Below are 20,994 nucleotides of genomic sequence, written 5' to 3' on the forward strand. Positions count from 1 at the left end.
ACTAATTTACACGGTGTTTCTCCTTCTATCCATACTACATAATCATAGTCAAATGTAGCTTTCAAAGCAGTGTAATACAAGTGCCACTTTATTACCTTACAAATTTATACAAGACTGGTGGGTTTGCACATAACAAATGTGAGGAAAAACACTTAAGTAGCTTTTGTAGATATTCGCACCCAGTCAAATATCAGTCAACAGTACAGTACATGGCCTCTTTGTTCTACTATTGTTCCTACCTAAGAAAATAGTTTCCACTACTTTAAATGGGAGACACTGTCCAAACAGCACCTCTCACAGACACAGAGCATTAACCAGACCGTGTCTATCCTCTGTGTTTGCTATGTCTCTCACACTGTTATGTCTCCAATTTAGGGAAATGGAAATGTTCTTTTATGACCACTTGTCAGCATTTCTCCACTCAGAAATGCATTATGATTATATTATGTGTACGCGTCGCCTAGCAACTCCAAATGAATGGGCAATAGCTGCACAATGCTGGAATGTTTAATTTTACACTTAAGCGGAACGATGTGATAGCGCAGTGCTGAGAGATATTTTAACTAGGCCTCTGAAAGATCCAGTGTTAAAGAGATCTTTCAAGGAGTCATTTAGTCGAGACAAATGGAATACCACAGAAAGGTGGTCACATTTTCCACAGTTACTCATTTTCCTCAGTCATGGGTGTAATTCAGAGGAGTGAAAGGAGGCCTGATGGAGCCTGATGCCCGGCACTAAACACGAGACTGATGTAGGGTTGACAAAAAAAAGGTATGTGAAGAATTTTGAATAAAATAGCGTGATTAGTACGACAAAATATTTATCTTGCTTATTTTTTTTAATATACAATTTGACATGACTCTATTTTTGTAGATTAAGGTTTGTTATTTCTTTTAAAAAAATAAAACATATTGAATCGGTAACATATCACTAACCACCAGCAACCAACAGCACTCAATGTTGTCCATAATAACATAGATACACACATATATCAGCAAATTGTTTTCAGATGTGCCTGTGTTTGTGTGTTAATGAAATAAATGGTATGCCGAACCCGCTCTTAGAACACAAAATTAAATGCCCCAATGAATCAATAACTGAAGCAGTATGTATTGTTATTCTCCACACAAGGGAACATTTGTTCTGTGACAAATTGTTTACCACTGACAGTTTGTGCTCTTTGGGTGAACGTAGTATCATGTAATCACTGAAGAGTACCTGTCCTTCACTAAGAACTCTGCCCAAACTCATTTCTATCAAACAGTGGCTGAATGTCAAGTGCGAAGGCTGAATTGGATCCAGTATCCAGTGGCCACCTTAGTCAGTATGTAATGTGAGGTTTGCCACAACAGTCATCTCTGAATAGCGGGCTCCATCTTCTGAGGTGCTACAATAATGGACGCATGATACAAGCTAACCACACAGCCAAAATCTATTGTGTTGATCCAGTGAATGCAGAGATTGAGATTTAGTTGAAAGTTACTTTAATCAATAATTGTATGTATAGCCTGTGTCACTTTTGTGAACAAAACTTGTGTTCCCAGTTTGGTTCCACTCCAGCTCAGTATGTTTAAATGGTTTTTAACTTAATTGGGATTTGGGTAAAGCACGTTTAAGATGGGCCTCCAGGATTTGATTTGTAATTAAATCCAGTTTCTTTTGATTCAAGTAGCACAAAGTTTTGCTTGTTTGCGTACATGCTCACGTCTGAAGATGTGCATCTCTAGCCAGTGGTTAAAGAGCTGAGCGTGGATGGGAACATGCAGGTTACTGTGTGTCCTCCAGGCACCCTGGCTGTCTGACAGGAGCGCACATGAGGCTCAGGTGAACTGAAAACTGTGAATTGCCTCTGGTTGTGAATGTTTGACTTTCTGTTTGTGCACCTGCCAGTCCCGACAACAACAGCCCGGTAACCTGTTCAAGGTATTTCTCCACCTTTTGCTCAGTGGATCAGCACTGATCCTCTAACCATAAATAGGAATAATCATTACCACAAGGCATAAAGCTTGATACTAAATATATTTCTGAAATAATGCTGTGCAGGCTTGTTGACACTGAGGCCTCTTAGTTCAAATGTCTCTGGGGAGCTGTGTGTGGAACATGTCTTTGGGTAGCATGGGAACAGCCAGGCTCAGTCTGGGAAAGGAAGCAGGCTGTCCGTTGCTGTTACACAATCCAATTAGTTCTGAGTTGCACTGATAAGAAACTGGACCAGATCACACAGAGGCTTTTTGTGACCAGTTGTGCATCTGTTAGTTGGCTAGTGAACGATTTGAAGCATCTCCTGCACAGGTTCAAATCAAGGCTTGTTCCAGGGATCCGCAAGGACAAAATACTGCTTTAAACAGACACTTAAAAGCTGGGGTATGTGCTTGCAGAGAAATGTTTCTTTGCTTTTCAGTTTGGGCTTTTATTGTTTCAAACCTGCTATAACTAGTACCTTTGTTGAGTATAATAACGGATGCTTTTGTGTCGTCAAGGTAAATCATGTGAAAGAGATTTTAATTCATTTACTGTTTTCAATTTTCTACATGGAGTTGTAACTATCTCATGAATTTGATTCTTGTTTCCTACAAGCAGATTTATTACATGTGTATATATTTCAAAAAAAAAAAAATCTCGCTTCTCGCTGCATTCCCTAATAACATCTGTTTTCAGTGTCTGCTTCCCATGAGAGAAATTCATTAATTTGTGGGAATGTCCAGGAAGCAGATGGCCACCATGTCTGTTTCATTCACAGCTGATTGTTTTTTCTTTTCAAAATGTGAGAGTTTAAATGTAAGTAGTGGCAGATCCAGCACCATAAAATAAGTACTTTCTTCAGGTCGAATGGGTCTTTTTTTTCCTCTTAGTCTAAATCTTTATAAGGAAATATTATTATCATATGTTAACTTTTGGAAGGAATTGTTGGTATAAAGGTTGCACATTGCATTTGTGATTACCTTATGCATTTAATTAAAGTACTTTCTTGCATGTTATCACACTTAAAGTGGGGGATGAAGGGGAGAACATGGATTTTCCAGCTGGGGAAAGTTTGCATGGACAAGACAGACGTCACAGATCGAGACAGCAAAACATTTAAAATGAAGTTGCTTTGTACAGATGAAGCAGAGAACTAACTCTGACTTGCGCATAGCCACCTGTCCATTAGGACCTTATGCATTTACAAAATAAACCTAATGTGCATTCTTGTTGTTCATAAATCACTGATTCAGAACACTGTCAAATATCCTATCCTAATAGAAGTCATACAACATAAACATCTTAATTACAGAATTATGTTAAGTCAGTTATTTATCTGAATACCGTTGACTGTTCTGTTTGTTTTGTTTTTTTTAATAGATGGTGTTGACTGTGTACTTCCTGGTGTTTATCTTCATCTGGACAGGTAAGCCAGAATTTCTATACATCCAGGTACTGCAGGTTTATGGTCAGGGTTCATTATCTTTGGCAAGTTTAAAAGCAACAGTCATCATCATAGTCATGGGGCGGTTTTGACCCATTAGGTTTCCCTGAAAATGATGTCTATTATGTCTCCATCAGGCTGGAAAATGAAGCTTATAAAAAAAATTCTCCAGGGTGTATGAATCTGGAAATGCAGCCTTTTAGTTTTAATGAGAGGGAAAACTGAGCTTTGGTGAAACAATGATGTAAGCTCACTCAGACACATGGCAATTTTGTCAGACAAATTCACAATTATAATATAATGTTCTGATCAGTGTCTCAGTGCAGCAATGCACGAGTTACTGTTTGCCTGGTTACCAGGTAGGATTTATCTAAATTCAAAGAGATGTTCAATAGTCATTAGTCTGACAGCAACAACAGAAAAATATGTAAATGACAACAAAGTAAATTGTGAACTCAGCTGTATTAAACCACAGTTTAGGATAGCGCTAAGAGCAGGACGCTTTTTCAGTGATGTAGCAACCATAAAACATGAGACAGTGTGGAAGCTAAATGACTGTAAGACTGAATTTATTTATTGATGACACATCTAATAGACAATAAGCAGCTGTTTGTCTGTGATGTTAGTTGTTTGGCTTGAATTGGACAGAAAATTCAGACTATTGCTCTCCCTTGTGTCTTCAGGAATGGCTACGAAATTTGTTGTTCCGCCGTGTGACCAGCACACGTTTGATAGTAATGTTGACAACTGCCTGTCAGAGTTCAACAAGAGCATGGAGATAATCGGCTATCAGGACAGGTGCCCATGGCCTGCTGGAAAAAGGTAAATGTTACTTGTGGTTTCATTTTGTCATCATTTAGCAAATGTAAGGTTTGTTCCCTTAATTATTAACATGATTGTGATAATTACACATACATGTGTAGTGGACAAGTGTTCACAGTAATTCACAACACTTATTCAATGTCCCCCTGCACATCCTAAAGGCCATTTTACCTTGCCACATGGCAATGACAACCAGCTACCTGAATAAGCATTCCCTGAAAAACATAAAGCGTCCTCAGAAGCAGTTGCTGCTGCTATGATCCAAGACTGCAATTAATCATCATAATACTGGTACAACCCTCTCTCTCTCTCTCTCTCTCTCTCTCTCTCTCTCTCTCTCTCTCTCTGTCTCTCTCTCTCTCTCTCTCTCGGTTTAAATGGCGGATTCCAAACAAGCTGAAGGTGCAAACGACACATATTGCACAGGAGTGTGACATCACATCATTTCCACTCTAACTTGGAACAACCAGCTGGCAAATCAAATCTTAAACTGCCATTTTTCCATAGTAGCAACAGTGCAAGCTAGCTTAAGCTAACTCTTAGCACCACAGCTCTGGGCATTCACACACCAGCATTACCAGCATGGATGTATTTATTAGCTCCTTCGCTGCTCTTCTTTGATCTGTGAGGAAGTTACCACCTAAAGTTTAAAATGGGAAACTTTGGTCAGCAGAGCAAAATCTGTGCGTGCTTATGTGAGCAGCAACCACCTCATACAACTACCACTGTGACCGAACCCGCTTCCCCTCTGCTGTCGCCCCATCATTGAAATGACATTGAAGTTACTGCATGGTGGTGTGTTAAGTTAGCTAGAATAAATTATATAAATAATATTTCTGTGTCAGATTTAAATATAAATGTACAACATATCATGATAGTATGGTATAGTATCATATAGTACGCATCAGACTGGACTCTGCATCAGAAATACCCAGAATTAAAGGAGTAACATCAGGATCGGGGCCAGAACTACTTGATCAGATCATAACTTGCATGTGATTAGCAAACATATCATTACAAATACACACGCACCCTGCCATCTGTGGGTCTGTGCTAGAGGTTAGTGTTTGAGTCTTGGCATGCATGTCGTATAGAAAGTTGTCCCTGAGCTCAACATTGTGGTGGCTGGTGAGTGAAAACACAGGAGGGCCGGATAAAGTGGCACATTACACACTTTTTATGGCCTTTTCCGTAAAGATATATGACCTTTAGTCATGGGAACGTCAGATACTTTTCTCGTTTCCTGGCTACATTTGGTGCTAGTCAAAGTTTCAGCCAATTACACAAGTTTTAAGAAAAAGTGCTAGACTGTTGCTCCAGGGCTCATATTTCCAGACAGCAGTTGTTTGTGGAGAGTTTCGCTGTTGCGATGCTACGTAAAGTAGACGGTATTACAATTTAATTATGACTGTAATAATCCATATTTTACTGTCAACATGGTTTGGGGGTGAGCTGCCATAGAACTCAAATGGGTGTACGGGTGGGGTGTCTATCATCATGAGGAGCCCAGCTCGTTGATCCGGCTTCCAGCTGTAAGGCTCAGTTGAATTTCAGTGGATGTTTTCCACACTAAAATCTTGTCGTGACAACTGCTTGTGTGATTTATGCTTGTTTAGAGAGGCTAAGGTCACTTCTCCATCCAGAGGATGTGACATATCAAAACTTAACAGTGAAATATAAGCTGCCTCCTACACATCAGTGGGCAGTTTCTCCATTTATAAAATGCTTGGAGTTGCCAAGGCCAGATGTTAAGATATTTAAGTTGCAACTTTAAAGGACTCTGCCAGCCTTTAACTTCAAATCATTTTGGTACATCAGTGACCACTGCTTTAGCTCAGAGGTTCTCATATCTTTTCAAACCAGTATAGCGACAAATCATTTCATTATTTGTGCTGAAAAACACATTATTATTGTCACATCTGGTAACCTGGAGCCGTCACAGCACTGATTTTAGCTGTGGTATTACTGCATATTTAACAGGATTTATATGAAGGTGATTTTGATATTTGTTACTTTTATTTTGAGGTTTCACGTTTGTTTTTATGCTTGAAAACATAAAAGTAAAAAATGTCCTAATTGTCTGTATGGTGCTGGAACTAATGGTTAACTGCTATTGGGTGCAACTAATGGTTCCATTTATTTCCATATAAAGTGAAAGTCAATCTGCAGAGATTTGAAACATTAGATTTTGCTAAGGAACATAACATGCATTGTTGCATCTGTATTTTTGTCCAGTTTAATTAGACTTTTTCATGGTATTGCTGTTAGCTGTGCCTATTAATAGAAAATGTTTGTATCGCTGCTACACCATGCAAATATGACATAATAATTGGAACCTAAATGCAAGAATGACAGACACCGTACAGTTACTTTTTCAAGTAATTATAGTAATTATGTTGATTCTCATCTCGCAGATTGATTTGTGGTGAAATCCTCTGAACTGCCGGAACCATTTAGAGCCATTTAAACTTTGTCCTCTGCTGTCATCCTCTGCAGCACCTACAATGACCTGAAGTATTGCGTGGACGACTGGGCAAAAAAGTCTTGGTGTAAAGGTCACGGATTTCTCGTAGACAAGGTCTTTTTGGAGGTCCATCGCATGTACTTTTACCTGTGTGGACAGGTCCGTGACCCCCCCCTCAACACTCTCATTATGTTAATAGCGCCTGTTATTATTGCTACACTGTGCCTGCCACTTACCACTTACAACACGGAGTTGGCCAGCACTTTGGGGCTCTGATGTGCTGAGCTGACAAAGAGTATTTTTCAGCCTGGGACATATTCTCGTAATTTTGGCCATCCTGACGGTGGGTCATGCTAACTGCACTTGCCAAATGCAAAAAAAAAGCTAAAATCACTTAAAACAGTGGGCTTTGAGGCTGAACAACAGTAAACAAAGAAAGTAGCCCCCAGAGACCAGGTTTGTCTGAATAAGTGATTTCTTCGGATATTCAAGAAAACTAAATGCATTGACCAGCTATCAGATGGAATATTGGGAGGGCGATTGTGAGTCATTTCACTTGACGTGTATTTATTCGTACCAGAGGTACCACACAAAGCATCAACGCTGATCACAAACTCTAAAAAGCAATGCCTTTCAGGATGTTTTTATAATGTACATGTTTACATCTGTTGAAGTAGAAAAAATGTTATACAGTGTGCAAAACAATAAGTAATAAAGGTCATTACTACAGATAAATGGCTAGTTTGATTAGATGGCAAGTTTCCCTGGATGGTAGATCCAGATCCATGTACACTGTTGCCCATAAAGTTGTAATAAAATGTTTTTTACCTCTTCTCATGAAATGATTGTGACAATGTGATTTATTCTTGATAAATAAAGTGTATATCTTCTCAACTTTATTGATCAAACTCTTCCAAACATATCACAGTGAAACTTAAACCACAATTAACCTTTGCAAACTGTGTATTCAGGCTTTAACAAAATTGGGGGTATTGAACAATTATTCCAACTTTATGGGCAACGGTGTAGCTAATCCAGAGGGGGAATTTGTGTTTGCCTGATACAATCTTCACATAGTTTCTATAAAAGAGGCAGCAAGTGCAAAATTGCAATGACCCATTGTCACAAAGGCCACAAATTTAAAATGAAAAAGAAAAAAAAAATAAGACCACATCACTATATAGGTATATTATTTACGTGTCCAACTATAGATTATTATGTTCATATTTTTTCATTTTAATACTAAAACACTAGATTGGTATGTAGATTGGTATATAGGTGTACAACATGGCTGGCTGATACTTCTTCCAAAGTGACTGTCAAGCCATTTATTGTAGTAATTGTTCCTACTCAAATCAATCAATCAATCCAATATTTTATTTCTGTCACTGGCTGGGTTTGCCATGAAGTTCTGTAAATTAATCTGTAAATCACATGTATGAAGCATTTCTTACATTCTGTGGACAGAAATGTATACTTGACTGTACTAATACTTTGCTGTGAATGTCTGAACTCTCTGGAACTCATTATTTTGTCATATATGATGAACACACCCATCTGGCAACTATAGTAAGTAGAGGAAAGCAAAACCTGAGCAATGGTTCACTGCACTGTTTCACACTAACTTCATTCCAGACGTCTATGTGAGACTTGAATAATCTGTATTGTATTGTCATTTTTTTTAAACAGACAAAAAAACAAATGATTCTGTTTGTATTTGAAACACATAATAAATATTTATTTCAGACAAAAAAATAATGTTTTACAGTTGTTTTAAAACTTCTTTCAAGCAAAACCTGCTATTCGGTATCCACACAGCTTCAATGTCAGTTTGCAGACATACTGCCTTTCACAATTTCTCATCAGATTGGTATACGTCACAGGAATTTTGCGTAGACCTCATGAAGACCGTGATGTTTTCAATTTCAACTTTGAATCTAACGACTGCTTATAAATCTGCAGCTCTGTGCTGAGTGCGCTCTACCTGCCCGAGCTTCCACAGAGATGGAGTAAACAACAGGGCATTGGAAATAGTTGAGTATATATAGTAGCAATCCAAAGAGAAGTGCACCTTTTTTCTCAAGAACTGGCAGACAGCGCTACAGATGAACTGTATGATTCTGGACTCCAGTGGGAACCCCTGTAGCTCTGTCTCTGCTGGATGTGTAACAAGGCAATTCATACTAACACATTAACCCAACACCCTGACTTGGATTACTGTGAGTTTATTGTAAAAAAAGTTTCTTTCTGTGCTGAGGTTAAAATAATCACTTAATGCTGCAACAGTGCTTTGAGATAGAAGTCTTATGGAAGTCACGACTTTAAATGAGTGGCATGGCAATAGAAGTCATAAGTGTTCCTAAATGAACAAACCTGTCAAAACATTGAATTGGAACATTTATGTTTAAGAGTGCAATTCATTGAAAAAAATGTATATAAATATATATCCATGAAGGATTAGTATTTAATTTACAACATAGGAGATTGATAAAATGTAACAGCGAAGAACAAAATTAGGGAAACTAAGGAAACTGCTAAGGAATGAATCCTTTGGTATGCAGTGCGATTAAAGAAAAATGAACTGCATTCCTATAGTATCCAAAAGATACTACTCATTATGACTCTGTTCCAGTTGAGTAAATATCAGTGCGAACAACCTTTGTTATAGTAATTTGTTATATCTAGTTTCACACGTATCTGACTCAGACTTCTACAGTGGTCCAACCTAATACACTATTCCATATGCTAGAACTATAAGCTCGCCAGGCGTCTTTATTCAAACCAATGATGTTGAATTAAAAGAGGTTAAAAAATAACAGAGCCAAGCCTTGGATTTGGGTGGGTGGTCTGTCCTGCTACCACGGTGGTATAAGGCGACGAATAGTGGTGAACTCAGAACATCGACATGGCAGAACTTTTTGATCGTCCAAAAAAATCATTTTTCTTTTCATCTTACGTGTTTCAACATCGTGCCCCCAGGCAGAACAGAGGGGGCAGCACCACACCTTTTATTATCTGAAATAATACCCACAATTCCACTTTTTCCCTTGTGTAAATACTGAAAGGATGTTTTGCTACTCGCCGGCTCTGTCTCGGGTACGGCCTCCGCGGCTCCACGCTTACTCAGACACACCAGTTCTTGTCATAACAAGAGCGCGTGGACGTGTTGAGCAGTCTAACAGACTTGTGTTCTCAGACAACAAAGGACACTGACCCTTATAATTCTTTTACCACTGTGGGTCAACCAGCACAGCAAACACACGGTGGCTTTGGATTCAGAAGGCTGATGCCAAAGGTCAACATCAGAACAAGCTTGTTATGTATCAATTGAGAAAATCCCTGATTGGAATCTAAATAGGCATTTTGTTTCCCATCTTTTTTCATACTTTGCACTTGAGAGTGTTGTGCGTATCATTAGCTGATTTTTAGCTCGCACTGGTTATGTATGGAAGTAAATTAATGACAAAACTGCATATCAAGCACAAATTGTAATGATGCTAATGGTCAAGATAGTCATTGTCAAGCTAATTTGAACAGTTTTGTCGGAGAGCAGAGGAAGCCTCACTGCTCACCTCTGGGGTTGTAGCATAAACTGCATATAAGAAGTGGACGTAACCACTGTGACGTCACCTGTTGGTTTGTGGGCTGCTGTTTTATCACCATCTTAGTTTTCCTGGAGCCAGAAGTGACATTCATTTTGTGAAGACCACCTCTGATTGGTCAGTCACAAGGTAGTCCCACCTTCAAGCTTGTCGTGTTTTATTCTCTATTTTACTCTAAACGGCGGCATCATTTATCAAATAAACAAGAAGACTTGAAACTAGCGAGTGACACCATAAACTCATTAGGAACATATTTTGTGAGGTAATAAATCAAGTGAGAAGTAGACTAATTTTTTTTATAGACACTGAAGTCGCCCCTTACTGAACATTAGAAAAATAAAGGCACTTGCGCACTGGCAGCACTTTTCAGACCCAGAAGCAACGTCCACTGCTTTTATACAGTCTACGGCTTATAGCTACAGCTATACATGTCCACTGTAAGTTTGTTCAATCAATAATTTTGTAGACATGAATCGTAGTTAGCTTTCATAATTCAATTTAAAATTCGACCAATTGTTCTTTTGACTATTTTAGCACAAAGAACATATTACTAAACTTATAAATAATTCCATACTGTTCATTTCTACTAATCTAAAGGGGAAGGAAAGCTCTTAGAAAAACTGCTTTCAGTCAATCACGCAGGGATACGTTGTAAAAATGTATTTTAAATGAATAAAAACAAAGTAAGGTTAAAGCTGTTGATGAAGTAAACATGGAAAACATCCATATTAATAAAACATGTTGCAGGGTTTTTTGTGGTCTCATTAAAAACATTTGTAGAGGTGGGGGTTGGGGATTGCTAAACCTCAGTGTTTCTAACATGTTTGCTGGCTTCACTCACACTTATGACACATAATCCCTCTTGTGTTCTCACAGCATCTTTGACCCTCAGCTATCACACAATAGCTTTGTCGACAACGAACCTCCATAAAATAGAATCCACTTTTGCTAAATCCGACAAGCAGAATCATGTGTTTGAAAATACAGGCAGCCAAACAGTTTACATTCAATAATGTCATGAACACAGTGGGGCCAAGTCTTACAGAGACCATTCATCAGTGCCTTTGCCCTTCCAGTCCGTGAAACATAAACATGTGGTTGAAAAGGTCCATTAACAGCCTATTTGAAATGAAGCTGCTATAGCGTGCCAATGTAAAGCACATTCAGTAACTCATTAACTTGGGGGGGGAGGGCAGAAGAATTAAATACAGATTACAGCAGGTGTATGCTTCACATCAAAGTGTAGCTTCGAGTGCAGGCCTAAAGAGAACAATGAAGGGGCGGGGGGGGGTTAATTTACAGTACATAATTCTATGTCACTTCACTGGAGTAAACATATTCTCTTCTCTTGACCTACTTCCCTCTGTTGTATAACACAAAAGCCCGGACTGTAAGCCATATATTTTTACATTGCAAGTGATTGCCTTGACCGCTTTATGTACACAAAAGAGGAAGCAATATTTACAGATCGAAGGTCAGTTTCCCCTGAGACAGAATTCTGCCCATGTAGAGCATGGTTTTGTGAAATGGGATACATACAAAAACTATACTACACAGCTGACCATGAAAGCAAAGTGTTTTTTGTTTTTTTTTGTCATAATCTGTGCTTCATTTTTGAGCACTTCATTTCAGAGCTGATTGTATGTAGGCAGTAGTCATTATTAGCAGGTTAATAGCTATTTACAGAAACCTCCTGAGCTGCCACGCAGTGTCTCTTGGCTGATTCCATTCTAAGTGCATTTATCCATCACAACGTTTACGGATAGAAGGTCGAGGGATTCTGCAAACTATTTGCTTGTCATGAAAATGTCAGAGTGACAATATTCAGACACCTTTTTTTTTCTGGCTATTGTTAATCCTGCACATCCAGCACCTTTCAGGGAGACGTTCATCATCTCTGTCGCCCTTGAATGTGATCAGTGATCAAAGATTTCAGTAGGACTTCTTGCTCTACCGAGATACTGACATTTTTACTGACAAACTGTCATATTATCATTCAAGTCCAAGCGTTTCTGTTTTTTTTTTTTCTTTTTTTACATATTTTATCATGGTCATGTTTGAGAAAGCTGACAGAACATCCCAGAATTGTCAGGCTTAAATCCGGTGAACACACAACATTCATAAAATTTCAATTTCCTCCTCTCCTTCTTAAATAAGAGCGTCACACAAATTTTGTGTCAACAACTGGTGTTTCTGTGTGACAGAAGTGAAGTTTCTGAAAATGTCGTAATGGCGTGGCTGAAAGGTAATTAAAATTCTATAGAGGGCTCGAAATATAGGAGGTGAAAACTAACTCTCTGGGTATTTCAAAACAACTCTGAACACAGATGGTACATTATAATTCCAAGCTCACAGTCTTACTGTACAATGCATCATTCATACATCCTGCCAACACTCAACTGTTCCCCGGCATTTTCAGTACTTGTGTGTTTGCTTAGTTTCTATGCTTTTCCAGTCAAATGTGTTATTATATTATTCATGACATCCGTGAAAAAATGCACCACGCTATGGAAATATTGCAGTGAAGATGAAAGAGCGGATGAATAATGACATTTTCTGTTTTAAATGTGTCAACCTACACAATGTTCTTTTTATTTTATAAGAACTCTCACTGAAGTTTAAGCTATTTGGAGTCTAAACATCACTGAGAATCTGGTGTGGCACTGAGTCCAAAGGTCACAAAATAAATAGTAGCATAACAAAGTAGAAAAATAAGGTTGAGACCGTGTTAGCTATTTACTTATACATCTAAGGTCACGATAATGGGGTCAGTGGACTGCTATGTTGGGCATTAAACATCTAACAAAGTACAGCAACACCCCCTGAAGAGGCTTGCACAGTCTCTGTAAAGATTTTGGCTTCACGGGGAGACTACATTTAGACAGGAAGCTTTGTGCCAGGGAGCTCGGTTGGCAGCGATGAAAAAAGAAGGACTTTTGCCCAGTCAAAGTGCTCATTACTAAAAGTATGTACAAAAAGGAAAAGGACTACTTAACTCCTTGTTTGCACATCATTGCGACCTAGAGGCAATGGCAGTAGTATAAAGGAAAACGACAGCTAAACCACACAGCCAGTGGAGTTCAGGAAGAGTTAAGGTCAATTCACCTGAATAACAGTGAATTTTGATGAAAATCCGTTTCCTGAATGAAATGAAATGAAAGCAAATTGACCCTATTTCCTGCTTTCAGGACAAAAATAGATCTGAATTACTCAGCCAGCTGTCCTAGAGGTCACCATCATCATTGCACTTATGCCCAGAACCTGCAGAGTAATTAAAGGGATAAATAGGATAAAACTTTTTTTTTTTGCTAGATTTGCATTGTCCACTTCAGGTAGGGTGCCCAGGGTGATTTTCTGCCCCCTTATACAATAACATCTTCAGGGAGTTTAGCACAACACCACCACAGAGACCTAACATCAGGTGTGCTTTAAAAACAAAGGTAAGAAGTAATTATCCAGCTATAGCTTTTGAATATCTTACAATTCGGCAGCTCCACTCGCTTTGCCATTGCTACTCGGAGACACTCAGGTTTTCAAAGGGGCTTTGCTCTCATCGGTGAGAGCCGGAGGATGGAGGAAGTCCTATTGGCTGGACCCAATTTCATTTTATACAAGCATGTGGATCTCGTTGTACTCATCTCGTCCGTCTTCATCAAAGTTGGGAGAATCCTCATCGCAATCCAGCTGTGAAAAGACAAATTATCTGAAATTATTTCCATTCAACATTTTCGCAAAGGCCAAAAACCTGGGATGCTTTCATACCTAACCTGTTTGCAGCTCATTAAACGAATGCTGATATGGATTAAGACCAGGTGAAAAGGTGGATCTTGGTCTGCTGGCAACTTTTATGCTAGTAGATATGTGATTTTGGCATGACCCAGCAGTGGGCTAACTTAGCTTAGCATAAAGACAATAAGGGTTAACAGCTACAATCAATCAGCACCACTAAAACTCACTAATTTAACATGCTATCTTGCTATATCTCATTCAATCCATACTGAAAACAACATGCAAAAACAATAATTCGACCTTATGTGCAGAGGGAACTACTTCCGCACTATTTCCAATCTTTATGCTAAGATGTGGGTCCAATTCGGGACATTTTCAAGTTTTTACTTCATTTCAAGGTCCTTGATAGTTTTCGCCACTACTACAGTGCCTTGGGTTCATGAGACCTTTGGATGAACACAACACAATTGGTGGTCAAGCTAAGAACAAAGCTGTTGACATTCTGGAAATGGAAGATTTTAATTTAACAGTGTTGACATGCATGACTTTGGGGGTTCTAACCAAGAAAACATGAGGACCCGCTTCAGGATGGACTGTGAATCTTATTTTCTGGTTAGAACAAAGAGCAAAAGGAAAAATATCATTTGAAAATATTTGGATGAGAAGGCTGTCCATGATCACAGAGGAGAAAATCATCCGTAGTTCATTTGTAGCTTTTCTTTAAGATATGTTAGTGTAAGACATATAAAAACATGCCAACATCCATCTAATGTTAAATTTGCCGTAAAGTAAGTATCCCAAGGCTATGTGGGATCAAATTATTGTGGCCAGGATTCAAACATTCTTGGTATGTCTCTGCTACCCAACCTACCGCCTGGAGCTCACGTTCCTCGAAAATCCTGGAGAGGATGAGGCGGCGCAGCGGCACCGTCATGATGAGGACGAAGGGGAATGCCAGGGAGGCCTCGGTTGACTTCACTACCCACAGGGCCACGATGCACGCCAGCTGCATCATGGTGAACATGTTCATACGCCATGTCTTCACCTGAAGAAACACGCGTGGGGAGGTTAGTGGTTGGAAAACAATCAGACCATAGACCGCAGTACAGGCACACAGATGCCCATAAAACACGCTGAATCCCCAACTGTTCCCTCTCTGGAAGAAAATCTTACATGTTTCTAGCTCCATCTAGTGGACAATCTGGCAACTAATCAATAGTGTAAAACATGAGGGACAGACTCTTGCAGTCCCTTTTCTGTGTTTTTCATATCCCACAAAATTTGGCTTCAGTCCGACACCAAGAAATATCAGAACCCAAATGAAACACTTTGATAGTGACACTGTACAATCATGTGGGTGAGAGTCATGTGTTAGGATTTACAAGGTGAACAAGCTACTTCTGAACACATATTCATTACAGCACATTTGCCAGAAGACATTTATTTTTACTGTTCTCTGTAAGAAAATGCACGTGAAAAACACAAAACCGCATTTCATGATAAATGTTTTGTGTGTGAATTCTCTGAACTAACAAAGTGCATGTGCACGAACAGCAGAGAAGAACAGAGACGTGTTCATGTGCTCAGAGAGCGATCTGATGTGAGTTTTTTTTGGTAATGATTCGATACTCAAAACAAGGACGAGTGACGTCATCCTAACAATAACACTAAGTTAGTTTAGTTTCTTTTTGCTGTTGTTTCTGTTGAAGATACTGCTGGCTTTAACATCTTGGTTTTCTTTAAAATAAGTCTCCTACCATACATCCATCCTCCTGCTTCAGCTCAAAGCACAGGTTCACAATATATATCACAATAGCCAGATGCCCCAGTGACTATTCAAACAGGTTTTGCTCTCTAAGAATCATTCCTCCTCTCTATAGTGGCCTTAAAGACATCCCCTGGGGGACAGAACAGTCCACTGTCTTTGCTCGGTGCAAAAAAGTGCATGTAAATTCATGTAAAGTTACTGTAAATCAAATGGATGTTTCCCAGGTTACAGTTGTTTTTATTGTGAAATAAAAATCTGCCACCACCAAGTCGATGTTCAGGAGGAATGATTACAGCAAGCAGTGTTCATATATCCACCTGACTTCTGTAAACTGTGTGAGTGTATCCTTTAATATCACCCCCTTTCTGCTGCACCTCTGAGTCTGTTTACATTCTCAATAGCATCCTGACCATGATTTTGGTTATGACGTATTCAGCACATGTGAACTTAATATCCTTGTTTGAACAACATGGATGAACCCGATAAACATAAATACGCTAGCTGTAGCTCTCTATCGAGTATGTTTATCCTCAGCTGTTGAGGTAACTCCCTGTTTGGGGTCAAGTCTCCCTACTCTGCCTGGTAAATAAATGACAGATTTGCTGGATGTGGACATGTCTAAGACGTGCATAGCTGTAAAAACCTGGAGATGTTTATGGTTACTGTAAACAGGGGTCTGAATGATCAGGTCATTCTATCAATCTGAGCTAAAAACCAAGTCTGCAGAAAAAAAATGTCTGTCTGGACTCTGCTGCAGTTACCACTCTGCCCAATCTGGCTTCTTCACCGAACCACTAATGATAGAGGACGACGGCATGTAAACATTCTCATTGCAAGTTCTACCTTGGTGACGTAGATGTGGTCGGGGTGATGCTTGGCGGGCGTGACCATGAGCGTGATGCGTTCGTACAGCTGGATGCCTGTCAGAGAGGTGACCCCCATGTAAAGGAAGATGCCAAAGAGCACAGCCAGAGGGATGAGGCGGAGCACATCTGTCATCACTATGGACATGCCTGAGGGGTAAAAGCGGGGTAAAGGTGAAGGTTTTCCAATGATATTACTCTTTATGAGACACTGCACACGTGCAAGAATTTGGAACTGGAGAGAATTAGTCATTCAGCAGGGGAGCAGCCCTCATGACAAACATACTGTCAATGCCGTTTATTTGAAACATATTCACTGTTCAGCTGCAGCTATTTGGCTAATCCAAAAGGTCTTATTCCTAATCCAAACAGCATTTCAATCAAACAAAAGCTCAACAATCATGATGAGTCATTATGGTTGTATACCCAAAGTGGATCAAACTCTACTTAAGACTACTTTGGGAACCCTACCTTAATTGAAACAAGATATTCTGCTGGCAACACAGAACTAGTCAGTGGATAAAAACAATGTTGCCATGTCAGACGGTGCGTTTTGAGTTGAACCATTTTCATTTGGAAAAATGGTTCATTTTGAAGACAATTTGTAAACAGTACATAAAGTCATTTTAAGCTGTTGCAATGGCTGATTGGTACGTCATGAATGTCTAGACATGTAGGAGCTACAGAAGTGCCACCATGAACCTTTTTCAAGACAAATTATTGCCTGGAAATTCCAGCACATTAATAAAGCTGTAGAAAAATATAGCCCCAAAGCCAGATAATAAAATAGAATAATTGCTCTGGAAATGGTCAGGAGCGCTGATTCCTCTGTTCATTCCAGATGCACTGCTGTGTGTTGATGTGATTTATTTATTATGAATTTTAATCAGAGAACTGTTTAATGCAGGTTAAAGATTTTCTTGATTAATTTTATAAGTTTCTAACTAAATTCATAGTAAAACAAGATTTCCTATGATACTCAAAAGGAGCATTCCACCAACAAACTGACCATTCATAGAGCCCCCATCCCCCTTTGTTACTGTTTGTTACTTGGCCTGTCAAGTATTATGTTCTTGCACGGCACACATCTAATTAACAGTGTTAATGGTGGCAGATTTACTACACAAAAATGAACAGTAACTGTTGAAACAGTGGGTCTCTGGTTTCACACAGAGGTAAACAAAAGCAGGCTGTTCATATCTGGCCAACAATGTCAACTTTGGGTAAAATTACAACTGTTGCTGACTAAGCAAACGCCAACGCTACAACTCTGTAAGTCGGCTGAAAACTCTGTCTCCAGCTGAATTTTGAACGTTTCCAGCTGATTCGTTTTGAAACGAGGACCCTGCATTAGAAAAGTGCTGCCAGAGTTCTAACAAGAACCAGGAGAAGTGGAAAAACATTGCTCCTGCTCTTAAATCTCTACACTGGCTTCCAGTCACTTATAGAATACATTTTAAGGTGCTGCAACTACTTTATAAATCAGTCAATAATCCTGGGCCAAAATGTCTGTTCTCTTTGAAGACTGTAAACCTTGAAGACCTTTAGGTCATTAGGAGGCAGTCAGCCGCTTGAGCCTCCAGGCAGAACCAAACAGGGTGACGCTGCGTTTAGCTTTCTGGTGTTATCAAAAGCACTCCAATATCAGTGAGCCAGATGTCAAAGCTGAGGCGAAAGCAACATGTGGCAGGCAAAAAGCCAGTTCTTTCACCAGCTGATGGTCATGTGCAACACACGTCAGTGGAGTGCAGAGTCGCCGAGTTTCTGTGTTTGCTTCTGTTTTCTCATTCGTAGTATTTCATACTAAACGTTGTGGACGTGTCGTCAAATTGGTGAAGATCTTGTCTTAATTTTCTTCTGTCTTGTCTAATTGCATGTGTAACCTTAAGCTGCAGTGCGGTGTCCTCTCACCCCCATGAACAACTGCCCCACACACACACTCTTTTACAGTGTTTAGAAATCAAAGGCTAGACAGGCCTATGTGCCTAGCTACAGTGACTACGTTATGATTGGACATTCGCTGTTTGGGGGTGGGGTTTAGCGAATGGTCAGTTGCCCCCCCCAGACACACACACACACTCCCATCCTTCCCTTTCTTCTTACCAACAAGAACTGCCACAAGCAGCCCAGTCAGCCTCTGCTCCTTCACCTCCTGGATCATGGGCTTTTCACCGGGCGCCGTGGCTTTGCTCATGACAGTGAGGGCATTGACATGAGTGACAGAGCGCACAGTGGCCGCGGTGAGCCACGGCAGGCCGAATAGAGGACATATGGCGCCCAGAATGACGATGAGCAGAAGATCCAGGTGGAAGCCTGAGCCTTTGACCAGTCGACGCTCCTTCTTACTGACTATCAATCTGATAGTTGAAGGACAAGTGGGAAAAGTGTAAATGTAAAAAAAGTATAACTCACTATCACAAGCACAGATTCTACATCCAGAGCGTTACCAATGTACACAATCAAACTGTACGTACGAAGTGATCTGGGTTTCCATGAAAATGAGGATGAAGACAAGAAGGGCAGGTACAATAGAGGCTCCCATCATCCAGGTAGGAAATGGCTGCTTGTCACCAAAGGGACTGATGAACCAACCTCTCTTGTCAGGAGAGGTGACTGAGAAGCCTGACGGCACATTGAGTTTCTGATGGTAAATAAAAACAATGTTCTGAGTCGTACTGAGAAAAGCCACTGGTTTCTTGGACATGCACTTCAACTGTTGCTGTGAGTCAAATCACTGATATTACAATTACCTGCGTGTAAGTGTCAGTGATGGCGTAATCCACCAACACCGAAATTAAAATTGAGATGGGGATGCCAAAGTCCCCAATGATTCTTCTGGCCTGGGGATAATGAGACACCAAACATAAATCTTATTAAATCAACATTCAGCACACTTAAATATAATTATAATATAAAATCTAGTATTAACTATTGTATGTTTTGTGGCTGTATCCCATTACGGTGCATGGTCCCTCTTCTAGGGTTTACATATTGCAGTTATTTTTGTGGTAGTGGTACAAAATGGTGTGCCCAGAAAGGAACCTTTTGGGCTTTGAATGTCTCAAAGATCCCATCGGTTATCATCTGATGACGATTTAGCCTTTGGGAGTAAGGGCCAGCTTCTCGGGGTTTCCAGTGTGGCCAGTGGATATGAGCATATTGGATAACAGATATCCAGACCAGACAACTGAATAAAATGACACACTTTAAAAAAGCTAGTAAAAATGGAAAAAAAGTCATCAGATGATAGCTCTCCACACAGACTGCTACTCAAACTTGACTGGTACACTTTGACTGTTACCTGAGGTCTTCATGTAAAATGAAGGCATTAAAACAACATTTAAAGACATTAGGAGCCTGTAGAGAGCTCATATGTACAGATAGATAATTGATAAAGAGAACTTATTAGAGAGCTTTGTTGGAAACTACAGTGGCATTGGTTGGAATTAAAAGATGAAAACACAGATAATTGTTTTCTGTCTTGTCACTATGTTGAGAAGCTATATGGCAACGGCAAAACACATGACATTCACTGTAAATGATTGTAGCTATGCTGCACACATCCTGTGAGTGATTACATTTGGACAACTGCTCACTGAGCAGAATAAAATACACGATCACAACAACAAAGGATGCAGAAACACACATTTTATCTGACTTTTTAAATTAAGTAGATTTAAAGGAACCCTGTGGAGTTTTTGACAATTAGCAGTGCTATGGATTTTAAAAGCAGCCCCCCATCTTGTGTGTTTTTTGTGTGCATGAAGGACATACAAGCACAAGCACAAGCACATGGTGATGAGATACACCCCTGCCAACTTCTTATTCTTATTCTTATTATTCCACTGACACAAACAACACAACACAAACATAGAAACTTAATAATAAGAGGAAAAAGGTGTGGTGTGCCTTAACAATAAAACACAACATTTCAAATCAGCTTTGCAGATGAAGAAAATGCATTTGATACAATGAGTTTTGGTCAGAAAGACACAAAGTCAGCATGACTTTGCTCCACAGGGTCCCTTTAAATGTGGATGAGAAGGCTGACATCTACTGTTAGAAGTGAAAGTTTTTAAGAGACTCAGTAAAGCAGAGTACCTTGCCACCTAAAAACCGACTGTTTCGGAATTTCCTGAGGAAGAAAGCAAGAAAGAAAGTGCCCATCATGAGGACCAGAGACAGAAGAGCAGTGTTGGGCTGGTTGTAGACGTCAGCTTGAAGCTCAGGAGGTGGAGTGGGGTCACCTGGGTATATTGACATCAGTGGATGTTCCCTAAACACCTGGAAACAAGAAGGAAGTCTCATTTATTGGTTGTAGTTGCTTTTCGCTAATGTGA

At 39.7% G+C, this 20,994-nt stretch overlaps 2 protein-coding genes across 2 annotated transcripts in view; one reads left to right on the top strand and one right to left on the bottom strand.

Annotated features, from left to right (window-relative positions):
* The first annotated feature begins 2,152 nt into the window (after nt 1–2,152).
* LOC139208882 (receptor activity-modifying protein 1) lies at nt 2,153–7,051 on the top strand. The gene is made up of 4 exons (XM_070838650.1): nt 2,153–2,364; nt 3,343–3,388; nt 4,090–4,228; nt 6,725–7,051. The coding sequence occupies exons 2-4, from the start codon at nt 3,343–3,345 to the stop codon at nt 6,966–6,968; spliced, it is 429 nt and encodes a 142-aa protein (XP_070694751.1). The 5' UTR covers nt 2,153–2,364; the 3' UTR covers nt 6,969–7,051.
* A 6,849-nt stretch (nt 7,052–13,900) lies between these two features.
* The window catches only part of slc4a3 (solute carrier family 4 member 3), a 28,877-nt gene continuing 21,783 nt past the window's right edge, over nt 13,901–20,994 (bottom strand). Inside the window, 7 exon segments of the mRNA XM_070838142.1 lie at nt 13,901–13,978; nt 14,895–15,068; nt 16,635–16,804; nt 18,758–19,011; nt 19,129–19,295; nt 19,405–19,494; nt 20,756–20,938. Of these exon segments, the coding sequence (XP_070694243.1) occupies nt 13,901–13,978; nt 14,895–15,068; nt 16,635–16,804; nt 18,758–19,011; nt 19,129–19,295; nt 19,405–19,494; nt 20,756–20,938 (1,116 nt within the window).

The sequence above is a fragment of the Pempheris klunzingeri genome, chromosome 10 (genome assembly GCF_042242105.1).
Source record: "Pempheris klunzingeri isolate RE-2024b chromosome 10, fPemKlu1.hap1, whole genome shotgun sequence".
Lineage (NCBI taxonomy): Eukaryota > Metazoa > Chordata > Actinopteri > Acropomatiformes > Pempheridae > Pempheris > Pempheris klunzingeri.

Bases quoted from the DNA above. Each gene is read 5' to 3' on its own strand.
- LOC139208882 (XM_070838650.1), top strand. From the start codon at position 3,343: ATGGTGTTGACTGTGTACTTCCTGGTGTTTATCTTCATCTGGACAG. The intron at 3,389-4,089 runs GTAAGCCAGAAT...TTGTGTCTTCAG, and splicing joins GTTTATCTTCATCTGGACAG to GAATGGCTACGAAATTTGTT. The intron at 4,229-6,724 runs GTAAATGTTACT...CATCCTCTGCAG, and splicing joins CCATGGCCTGCTGGAAAAAG to CACCTACAATGACCTGAAGT.